At 33.9% G+C, this 12,604-nt stretch overlaps 1 protein-coding gene across 1 annotated transcript in view; it reads left to right on the top strand.

The window, feature by feature from the left end:
• The window catches only part of LOC126839680 (uncharacterized), a 190,374-nt gene that overhangs the window by 41,890 nt on the left and 135,880 nt on the right, over positions 1–12,604 (top strand). The window contains exon 3 of the mRNA XM_050575088.1: positions 12,438–12,473. Coding sequence (XP_050431045.1) covers positions 12,438–12,473 — 36 coding nt within the window. The remainder of the gene's footprint in view (positions 1–12,437; positions 12,474–12,604) is intronic.

Here is a 12,604-nt window from a genome sequence, read left to right as displayed (position 1 = left end):
TTTCAAACCTGATTCTACAAGACTCCTACTGGGTACTGTATGCGCTGTCAAAATAAGGAAATTATTTAATACAGACTTTGTAAAACTACCGAAACAAAGAAGTGTCTGACTGTTGAAAAGCTGTAATAATTATCGCAGTATTGGTCAAACTGTGAGTTCATCAAGTGTTGATCAATTATACAGTCGGAGGCTTGAAAAATATTCATCTGTTGTAAAATTGGGTCGAATTTTCCGTGCATACTTAAGAATTGGATAAGTCGGACGTATTCTTATAAACCAAGTAATTTCTCTCACTCGGGGCCACTTTTAACACGATAATGATCCACTTGGCAAAACTTATTTTCGGGTAATTGGAATAAAAAAAATATATGTTGTCGACGTTATAACATTATTGTGCTGAGAAGTAATTTTGGCCATTTATTCATTTTCAAGACGTGCGTTTGACAGCCTCCGAAAACTGGAACGGATTACAGCGTTTAATTATTAGTTCAATTTAACACATTTTGGTTTAATAGCTAAGTTAGCTAAGACGCGCGGTTAACAAATTTTAAAAATTGATTTCGTTTAATGGCCATAACAATTAAATAGTAAATATTTAAATGCTCAAGACTTGTGACTGTATGTATACATGATTAATATTGTGTGCAATGCTTGACGTACAAGTATTAATGTGTTCGAAGAAAAGTCTTGGAAATGTTGGCCTTTGCTTGGATTTGGTGTTCAAAGCTGGATAATAACAGCTTGTTACAGCTTTACAAAAGTTACGCCATTTATCTCCTAAACGATTATATTTTTATATTTTAAGTTTTTTTTTTTTTGGAACGTTTAAATATTTTACAGGATTTAGCTTTCTCGAGCTGCCTTTAACATCCGATCGTACTTAACAGCTTTGTATTTTTTTTTTTTTGTGAAAAAAATACTTCCTCGTTGTTTGTCGTTCAATTTTTTTTTTTATTATTGTTTATTTATTACAAAGCTTAAAATGTGTTAACATATATAGCATGATTTTATACATGTTACGTAAAACAATTTTTCTTACATTTTAATATATGTATGTATACAATGTTAACAATTTAGGATAATATGAGATGTGCTTGTAGTTTTGGCTTGTTCTTATAAGTGACTATATAGGCGAAAAGATAGGTAGAGTTAGTATAGATTAGATTTGAGATGGTTTGTGTACGAATTGTTATTTATGTTATTAAAAGTTACTATACAAAAAACAGCTACACGACAACAAGCTCTATAACAGTTATCAACAATATATTCTTATTTTATTTGGGTTTTCGATACTTTTGCCATCGCATAGAGTGTACGGTTTGTTTGAATACTTTTATTAAAACGAGTTTAAGTCAAGTTGGTTAAAAGAAAAAAATAATTTAGTTAAGTTGATTAAGTTTGTACGGATATTTAACTTTGAAAATAACCTATTTTTTACATTAAAATTTGCAATTTTCTTGCTTACATTAAAATTTCACAATTTTGGGTTTTGTAAATAAAGTAAAAACTTATAATTATAATTAATATTTTAGCGCAGGAAACTATAAACAAATTTTAAGAAGAAGATACAAATTTCAAATGGGTATTTAGAATATTATAATTAAAGGGCACAGGGGAAAAACGGTAGTAGTCACATTAAACATTTTTTTTTTCACAAAGTGTTTGCCATTTATGCCATTAATTATTTTTATTTGTGTTAATAGATTGTTTAAATAAATACATTTTTTATTAGAATAGCATTTAATGCGTTTTTTTTGTTCTTATGTAAGAGGGAGAAGAATTCACGAACTTTGTTTTTGCTTTACTCTAATATTTTTATAATGTGACTACTACCGTTTTTCTCCTGTGCCCTTCAATTAATATAGATTAGTAACAACATATCCGCCGTCAATTTTTGTTTATAAGTAACTTTCCGGAGTACCTTGTAGTTTTGAAAAACAATAAATCTATAATAATAATGTCAGTACTTATATCTTCAAAAGAATATGACAAAACGTTTAACCATATTATTGTTATGAACTGCATTCGGATTATTTCATAGGTGCATCATAATAATATGATTACTTGCACGTTTTTGGTGTATTTACCATGTAGGTATGTCAATGTCAAATGTGTTAAACCATATGCGTACATAAGCAATATAATACCTAGTAACATAAGATATTGGAACAGTGTTGAAAAAAATAAAGGGGGACAGACAAATGGCTAATTTAGACCAACTTGAAAAACCTGCATATTATTGTTGTTATTTCAACGGTTAGTGGAAAAAAGAAAACGTTTGACAAAGGACGAGGCGAATGACAGCTTATACATTCTATTTTGTTTACAAACCGCCAAAGCGTGTACGCCAAACAAAAGCCGTGTCTAAAAGTCAATCCCCCGGAACAGTCACCGAGCAATCATTAAAAGGTTAAAAATATAATATTTCTAGTCCCAACCAGGACACGTCTAAAATAACAAGCTCCATTCTTAACTGTATCAGCTCTGCTTCATTAATACACTAAATCACTTATTTTTATTACTCATATATACATTTTCGGAGCTAAAAATCGTCGATAAGTACACTGATTGTGTCGTCAATGCAATGATAATGTACTACTTAAAGTGCCCATCACTGTAGATAATAACAATAAACATAATATATATATATATTGTAATATGACGTTGTTAAAAGTACAAAATAATAATAATCTGGCGTCCAAAAGGCGCACGAAACGAATGGAACAGTAAAATTAAAATTTATTTTAGTTTTACCTCGGAGAAGAAACAAAAAAAAAACGGTTTATTAAAATATTCACTCACTTAATATTTATACGTCCCTGAACGGTAATTTATGAAATATCTTCCATCGAATTAATTTTAACAGTGATTTCATTATTACGGTTCCGTTTGATATTACCGTTAAATAATAACATTTCAATTGCGGCAGACAAGTGGAATAACTTACAGGGAAGAATAATGTATTCCCCGAAAACGTACTTCCTTCCCTTGGTAATAAACACTACTCGACAGACTGATGCATTATCGAAAAACGTTTTAACTGGCAAGCTATTGTTTTAATTCTGTCTGAAAATATGCTCGATTAGACAAAGACGACACAAAGTTACTTCCAAAGACATTGCAAAACATTTAAGATACAAACGAATCGACCACAAACGTTTGCAATCTCTTTGTGAGTCTATATTTTATAGTGTCTTTGACTAATATCAGCCCACTTATTTTCTTAAAATAACATCGAGTTGGCGATCTGACGTTTTTCTACATGTTGTATTATAATCAATACACAGTGCAGTGTGCACTATTCTTATAACGAATTGAAGTAATCCATTTGTGACAGTCGTTTGACTGTTAAGAAACGCGGATCAAATGCGCATTACACGAATCTATCTATTTATATTGCGTTCGCATTCGTATTTGCCGGGGGATAAGCTAGTTGCTCATAATTTATTATGGCTACCAAACCGGTAAAACATAATATAAATTAAATGCGACCCGTTGTGGCAAGGTGGTCCGGCCAAGTCACGTTTAATGGCCGCTCCGGTGCCAAATGCCGATTATCTAGGGAAATTGTGTCACGTGTAATAGCGGCAAAAAAACCCACACACAACCCTACCGACATTTGTTTAACAACTGTTTTGGATAATACAAACGCAAAAACATGCCTGGGACGCACGTGTCCTTTTCAAAGAAAAAAAAATATATATACCGTTCTCGACGAAAACACCTAAACTCGTACTAAACTGAAGAAAACTCTAAATTAGAATTATGGTTTGTGTTCAAGTTATTTATAGACATTCCTTAATTTTGTTTTTTTCACACTACGAACATTTTTGTTTTCATTCTCTAATTTTTTAATTTTATTCAGGAAATCTCACAAAAATACAATACTCGATTTTAAACACAAAAGTGCGATTTTTTTTATTCGTCTTTAATATTTTCACCGTTTACAGATTAATATTGAAGTCCTTAATTTTAGAATAATTGTATTTTAAGACCTGTGATTAGGACATCTTTTTTGGTTTGGGTATTTGTTGACGAATTTTTTCTCTTTTTTTTAGTTATTAAATTTAGCTTCGGTGTTTTTCGGTTGTACTGTACTCAAAGTAAACATAATATTGTTATTGGTATTGTTTTAGTTCGCCATCGATGAGAGTTTTTTAGACATAGAATAATTATTATAGTTTGTACGCGTTAAGGGAACGGACCCAGAAACAATAACTAATATATATAGTAAGGCCTGGCGGTGGCGATGTTGAAACTGAAACAACTATGCTACAAATATTTTAGGAGAGGGGAAGTAATTCCAGTCTAAACAAACAAAGTGGTTTTGGTTTTTTATAATACAACAAAAGCCAGTACATATTGTGATGTACAATTTTGTGAAGTGGGCAACTTGAGAGGAATGGTTCAACACTCCTAGTTTGGCAACACTTTAGGTAGTGATAATATGACACACGTACATGGGTTTAATGAAAACTTCAACGCGGTGTATGTTTAAATTTGGTCAGTGTTACCAACTGTCAAGTTCTGAAGGAAAATGATTAGTTTTTACATGACAGGACATGCAGGATGTACAAGTTAATAAAATAACGATTACATATTAGTAAACCCATTTTTATTATACAGTTTTTCGTTTCAGTATAGTGCGTTTTGTGTAAAAGAAAAACAATGTAATAATTCATCTTTGCTAAAAGTGACATTGACCGTACAGTGAGCGCTTCTTTTATTTTCTAGCTATAAATATTAATAATAATTGTACAACGAGCATAGCACAAATTGCTTTTAGCAATTATTTTATTTGTCTGGCAAAATATTTTATCATTGTTCAGTTCATGCTAGTTTCTTGTTTACAACATGGTTCCTATCACGTGATTTGATTTATGCCATCGGCTAGTCTCAGAGGTACATGCTAGAATTATAATTTAGAATATAGAACTACTGAAAGACGGTTTATATATTTGAACAACTTTAGGCTAAGTTGTGGTACACAGAAAGAGATGATATTATTTGGATTATCAAAATATTCTTCTAATGAGTATAATTAAATTAAAAAGTTCTATTCGACCAATTCAATAAGTATCATAGTATCAATAGTGTTTTTTTACAACCGATTTTATTGTTTTTTGAGACTGATTTGTCAAAAATTTAGTACTTACCTGCCTACTCTACCTCTTATGGGAAAAAAACACCCTTTACATAGAATGTTTTTTTTTTTTTGAAACAATCATCATTTAAAAATTGTTTTTGCATACGTTTAATTAGTTATATGATCATGATATGTCTATTTATTTTTAGTTTGTATGCAGAAAAAACTATATAATTGGGACAGCCATAATTACGCCCTTTGTTTCCCGGATGAGAGGTCCGTTTAAAATTAACTGTCAAGCATTTCCGGGAATGGCATGTAAATTCGATGTGGACTTAAACCTACGACAGCTATTTTAACGCTTCGACAAAGGTCCGCGGCTAATTACTCAAACGTCTCCTTTTGTGCCGTTTGCGCTGATGAAACCGAACTTTAGCTGAATAGCGTCGTTTGAACCGACCGATTACCCGTCGACCACAACAAAGGACCGGTAATTCCAGCCTTTTACCTATCCAGAAACAATTATCAGTCGAGGTCCGAGTGGAGAAAGTCGTGAGGAATAGTATGACACAACCCTTAAGTGGTCAAAGACGGCAAACGGCTTTTCGTTTGGTCCAATATAATTTTATTCACACCTCCAATCCCAATTAGAGTCTGTTATTAAAATTAAAAAAAAAGTATATATTTTTATTAAATTTTACCAGTCTTATCATTATCAGTTTGAACGTCCGGTTGAATTCCAGTTCAACCTATCCCTCCAAAGAAACTGGAAGGTTCACTGTATCATGGACATGTCTTGTGATCAGCTAATTTTCTATCACTTATAAATCTTCTCATACATAAGTTATCCAGGAATTATCAATTTCCCCTTATTGTCATCCCACTCTAGTAATATACAAACTTTTGACTAAACCAACCCCTCCCCTTCCTATTTTCTTCTTATTTCCCTACCTTTTGTATCACAAAATCATAACAAACAAAGTCATTTTTTAACCTTTAGCAAACTGAGAGGACTGTTTATTAAGAACCAAAGGATAGACAATGTTAAGTATATTAAATTGATCTAGGAGTCATGTCAAAAATGCCAAACTAATTACTAGTAAACGAATATTAAGTTTTCTACTTGCATAATAATTATTACAGAGTTGCATCGAAGCTAAAATATATATTTATAAATACAAATGTTTTAAATTTTTTAAATATTAATATTGCTATCTTTGTGAGAAAAACCAAGACCCATATTCTGATGTTATTCCTATTTTTTATAGTCTTTATCATATAAATGGTAACAGCAAAAATTCGATAAAATAAAAAGTATAGTCATTTAAACTAACAAATTAATATGTCATGAAAGGGTTATAATAGGGTTATTTTTTTTTACATTTGTTTTGTGTTTTTATTATTTCACTGACACTGTCTGTACTCAGCGTTTTTCGAGGAGGTTTTCTAGTAAGGCGACAAGTAATTTATTACAATGTAACGACAAAATATACATTATATTTTGCACACTATATTTTACATACTGCATTGTACGAGGTGAATATTATTACAGTTTTTCCGGCCGACGGCGTAGTATAGTAATAATAATAATAATAATAATTATAATAATATTATTATTAGACCAAGAATAAAATGTCATTTAATTTGCTCGACGATAATTAAGTAGTCGCGCGAAGGGTTAACGTCCACCGCAGGTTAGTAGCCCTCGAGTGAAATTATGTTTTTCATTTTAAACCGCCATTAAAAGGGGCTCTTTTTAATTAAGAATTGTTTATTTATACTTGCCCGCGCCACCAGCATACCCTCCCCTTCGACGCCGCGCTTACACCGTCAAGTTCAGGTATATAATTAAGTACTTGGCCGTTGACTTACGCCAAGACGGTCGGCTTCTCATGAATTTAACACAATTTACTATTATAAAATAATAACATTACTCGATAAAACTATTATGGCTTTTTAATTATTATTACTCTTACTCCGGGCAACCGTAAGACCGTTTATAGTTCATTGGAAAATAACAACAAAATTATCATTTCGGAATGAACGCGCACAATATGTTGACAATGAAATTTCTCGTATCCAGCCCAATAACATATCCATTACAAAAGAAAACTTCTAAAATCAAAAAAAATACCACAAAACATCAACTCACGTGGGCTACACGGTTTAACTTGTTTGACTTTTGACTTTCTGAACATCCTACAAATCCGTCTGTTTTAGTACGGATCACCCGATAATAGTAACAATAATAATTGTGGATCCGCAGGAATAAAATCCCCTATGCCACTTTTGTCGGTCTTGTATGAACAAAAAAAAAATAAGTAAAGCCCTTTAAGTCTCGTCGCGGACCCACGCACGGTTGTTCGTCTCGAAATCCGGCAAAACGGTAGTTTTTATTTTTATTTTTTGGAAGGGGGGGAGGTCAAGGCGAGGGGGTAGTCGTGTTGGTAGTGTACATTGGTGCCGTTTTTGTTATAATGTACCTAGTGTGTGTATTTTACACATACACAGCAAACGGCCGTTTGTTCCGACCGAGATGTGTTTCCTCCTTTCCTGCCCCCCACCCTTTGGTATAATATGGTATAAACGTGCGATACATAAATTCCAAGCCATAACGACCCCTACGAGACCGACTTTAGTAAGTAAGCGAGTGGAAAACGTGTGGGAAAATCAAAGGTCGGCCGAGGAATAAACGAAAAATATTCTGGCCGCGATAAACACGGACCGCGCCGACACGATAATATTATCTTAACCGAGACCTTAAAAAAATAAAATACAAAAACGGAAGTATATATGCGATACGACAGTCTTTGGTTTTCGTTCTAACGACTTTTGTATTTTTTAATTAAAAACTTACCCCGACCGCGGCAACAACGGGGCGGGACACTTGATATTTTCATGTTCTTTGCAATCTTCAATCTTGCGGATTGAATTACTCTCAACAGGGTAACCTATGTACCCTTTTTGAATAATATCATTGTCAATCCAATTATCGCAAGACGATCCTCTCTCCAAATCTCTCTAGTCCACCCCTTTGCAAAATTGACAGGCTGATAATAAGGAGAGGCTGAGTGTGGTTGACCCCGTCAGAAATTTTGTGGTCTGAACAATTTGTTCAGAACGAATTGTTATGAATGCTCCTAGGAACTAGACGACTTAAGTATACATTCGACATATTGTTATGGTAAATTTGGAAGTCACTTTAGTCACCGTATCATAACCCATAATTATTATTTCACGATACATTATTCATAACCGAAAACTTGGGCCACGTTGGACTGTGCTGAGTTCAAACTGATTACTACAGAAATAGCAAGCTGTCCCGTTTACTGTTAAGTGTAGGGAATATTATTAACATCGATCATAGCATTAATTCAATGTGGGCACGACGCTTGTGATCTAATTTCATGTTATATTCAATTACCGTTAATTTTGTTTGCATTGTTCGACCGGTAGTGAATTATTAAGTGCAGATGTACAATGATTTTTGTAGTGTTTGCGGAGCACTGTCGAAACATGCAATTACATCTTCTTTAGCCCTCCACCGGTGGAGAACATACGCATTTTTCACGAGGGGTGGCAAATACTCATTCTAAGAGGTATGTATACCCACCCCCCTTGGCTACACTTAGGTAAATGGAATCAAAATAAAATCAGCCTTTGTTAAAGGTCTGACGAACGACAATCCGACCCCTCTTGTGCGCGCCACAGCCTTCAATTATTCACTCTTTGTCTTTGACGGCCGAAAATTGTTCGAATTTCAAAAGTACTTAAATACTTTTATTACCCATATTGTACAAAACAAAAAAAAATTTCAAATACCTGTTTTCAATAGGCAAATATTATATTATTCTATTAACCTAACCGACCGCATTAGTAGACAATTAAACAGCCTAATTAACTTAACGGTTACTTTTATGATCTAAACTTGACATTATGACCGAAGTTTTGGTGACTGCAGTTGCGTTTAAATCGTTTTTTATACTTAAATGTATACACCGTTATTGTATACAAAAAAAACCGCTACATTGTATCGAAATAATAATTAATTACTTTCAAAACTTTTCGTTTAATTTTTTTACGGAAGAAACAAAAAAAAAACGTCAAAATAATTATAATAAAGATTAAAGTTGTTAAAGTTGAAAAGTAATCCGGAATCCTATAAAAAAATAACGCGAAACGATTAACTTTTTAATCGGTTATATTATGATAAAACCGAATTTGCTTTTTTTTAAATTTAAGTGCATTCGTTTAACCGACACGAAGTGTAACTTTTTTACTTTTTTTAACGTTTCATTTAACGTCGAAAATGTCAATATAACAATAATTGTATTCTGACTTAACACTTTTTTAAGTGTTGATCGGCCGTCAACCCAAGATTTATATTATTCTCACGATTCCTTTTCGGTTCGACGCGACGGATTCAACCGGTGTGAGAAACGAACCCTCTTCCTGTCTTCCCGTTGCACCCCCCCCCCCCTTCCCTAGGATTTACGGGTGGTTTTATTTTGTTATCGTCGACTTTCACTCGTCTGGTCTTCAAAAGAATAAAAAAAACCCACTCTACAGCTGTTACCCTTTGCCGTATGCCGCATGACCATACTGATTAATTGTCGATGTTTTCTTTGATAAGCCTTGGGCGGTTTTTTTGTAAAGATACTCTCCTTTTTTCGCCTTTGGGGCCTTTGGTGATCGCCACCCCACAGAGTAAGTACGAAAAGACCTCGGGGAGGGGGGGGAGCTGTATACAAACACACACACACATTGCACAAGTCTCACCTTGCCAGTCGTCGGTATGGTCGCACGTCAGCGCCGGTCGGTAAATTTACAGCACCCCAGTCACAGAAGGCCCGACCCCGGCCGGTTTCACAGTACATAAACACCGTTTAAAAAGGGGTGCCGAGGTGGTGTAAGTTACGATTCTACCCTGTGCATACGAGTACACTTGCTGCACTATTTATTATTATACACCTACTTACGTTATATATATATGTATATGTACAGCCGGCCGTCCTCCCAGCTCGTTTCCTTTGTGTTGTTTCCGCACAAACGGTCACTATTACAATACTTGTAAGTACACATACACACTAATCGTTTACGCGTAATATACTTGCCGTTCGTCGCCCGCAGTACGTGTATATGAATTAATTGTTTTTCCCCCGTAAAGTGTCGCTAATTTACCACCCCATCTTCGCCGACCGTTGGGGTGTGTTCGCACAAACACAGTCCACCCTCCGTCGTCAACATCGAAGTCTTCTCTTTGTCATCGAACGCAGGCCAAGTTGGGATAAGATACTGTGTAAAACGGTATTCGAGTGTCGTCAAAATTTCAAGTTTACACGGTCGTTTTTTCGTATGGCTTTGTACAATAATTAATGTCTGTTTTGTATTTTAACATTTTTTTATCAATTTATTATATATATATATAGTGGACCATTGGTTTTTTTTCTCATTGAATTACGATTATTCCTCTAGAATAAATATGATAAGTATTTATAGTGTAATGCCTGTATATTGAGTATACATTTTGCTAATAAACGTCGTTCGGGGAAAAACATGTATAAGCATAAAAAAAAAAAAACTTTTCATACAATTAATTATTTAAGTGTTTTTAAGTGCTATCAGTTGATGCGGGCTCGGACTGTCAGCATTCAAACGTCTAGACCGAGAACCGCTCATAAGTCCTTTGTTATAGATAATGATTTTAAACACTAGTGGGTTTAAATTGGTTTTTATTTTTGTAGATAACTTTACAACCACACGACCGATTTTACTACTGACTCTAAAAGACCTAAAGGTAAAAAAAAAGTCCACCTATTTCCTTTACATTTGAGAAAACTACTCAAAAGTCTATGTTCATGTTCCGTTAATGATAATACTACATTCAGCGTGTGTTGTAAATGCATTAATGTTGAGCATCGGCTCGCCTAATGTCCTCGGCAAGAGTTATTTTTGGTATATTTTTTTTTATAGTGGAGAGGGTGGAGGGTTCAATAAATTACTATGGACTGACAGAAATAGTTTCCAACACTAACGCCACGACTGGGAATTTTTGTGGCTTGCAAAACGAAAAGAATATTGAGACGTCAGACACAAAGTCGTGCGTGTGTGTACAAAGCAGACGGGTAATCGGTTTTGGAAAGGGCTCGGGCCTAAGTAATGTACGCGACCATTGGAGCTGTACATATAGCATATATATATATATATATATATATCGGATGGTCGGTCGTATCGAACACACGGACTAGGTTTCCTTTAACTCGTTGTGATTTATAGCGCATAGGAGTTTCCGTTTTGCCGCCCTATTCGGCCCGCCAAAACAAACGGTCTATTCACCGTTCCCCAGTAAAGTGTAGCTTTTTATATCGTCTACCCTGCACCGCCATCAAAGTGGTCTTCTTCTGCAAAAAAAAAAAAAAAACGTTTTAACTACAACCGGACAGGCTTTACAGCTTTATGCGGACTTTATGTAAATTTGCTATATATTATTCTCAATAAAAAAAAATAAGAAACAGTTACACGCGACAAAGCGTACAATAAAGAGACGAATGGACGATATAAATATATTAAACTACGCCCAACATCATTGGGGTTTTTTTAAATTTTTTTTATACAATTTAATAAAGGATAGGCGGTTGACGAGACCGTTGAATAATTATTGTTCTCTGCGTGAAACTAACGAACGGAAAATTTATGAAAACTATATTATAACAATAGTATACAGTTATACTTGACTTTATACCGTGCGAATTAGTTAGGGCGGTTAAATCCTTTCCACTCGTTTCCGCATGTATTTATTTATAACCGCTCGCCCAATCTTTCATTTACCTCTAACGCCTAAATCTACCCTTCACCGACCTCTAATCCGTTTTTACTATTTCACTTCTCTCGCGTTTTTTAACTAATCTTCATCTGTCCTTCGCTTTTTAATTTGGTTTAACCTAACCAGTTAATATGACTTCTCTGAACTTACTTATATTCACTACTGCGGTTTTGTATCGTTTTTCTTTTACTTTGATAACGACACTTTTTTTTGCCAATTCTCACCTAAAATTCATGGCAATAATTTTTTCTACACATCAATGTCTAATTTGTTACTCTATTTACCACTTGCACTTTTAATAAACGGGTTGTCTACTTTCTTATTTAACACCTCCTTATGTCCAAAACATGTGAACTCTCCCTATTAAGTTTTTGTCTTTCTTTTGCCACTTTTCCCATTATACATGCCACACCCAAAAGTCATTTTAAATTACCTACTCATTTCCAATTTTGTTTTACTTATAATTTATTATGAAATAATTATTACCGTTTTTATTTAACATGTTTTTCGTATGGTTTTTTTTTTCAGAAAAGCCAAAACCCTGGTCTGCGGATGACGATACCGGTATGTATTAAATTAGTTATTGTATTATATTTATAAGTAGTTCAATTTGTTTTTGTGTCAGAAGAGACTACAATGGATTCAATATTGTTTTAAAATAGACACATTGTTTTGGAAGAGAAAAGAATAATATC

This window comes from Adelges cooleyi, unplaced genomic scaffold (assembly GCF_023614345.1).
Source record: "Adelges cooleyi isolate 19-005CV unplaced genomic scaffold, UGA_ACOO_1.1 ACOO_flye_CR_arks_rails_tigmint_CR_PRNA_307, whole genome shotgun sequence".
Lineage (NCBI taxonomy): Eukaryota > Metazoa > Arthropoda > Insecta > Hemiptera > Adelgidae > Adelges > Adelges cooleyi.
Note: the sequence above shows the minus strand (reverse complement) of the source record. Positions and strands in the feature narration are given on the sequence as shown.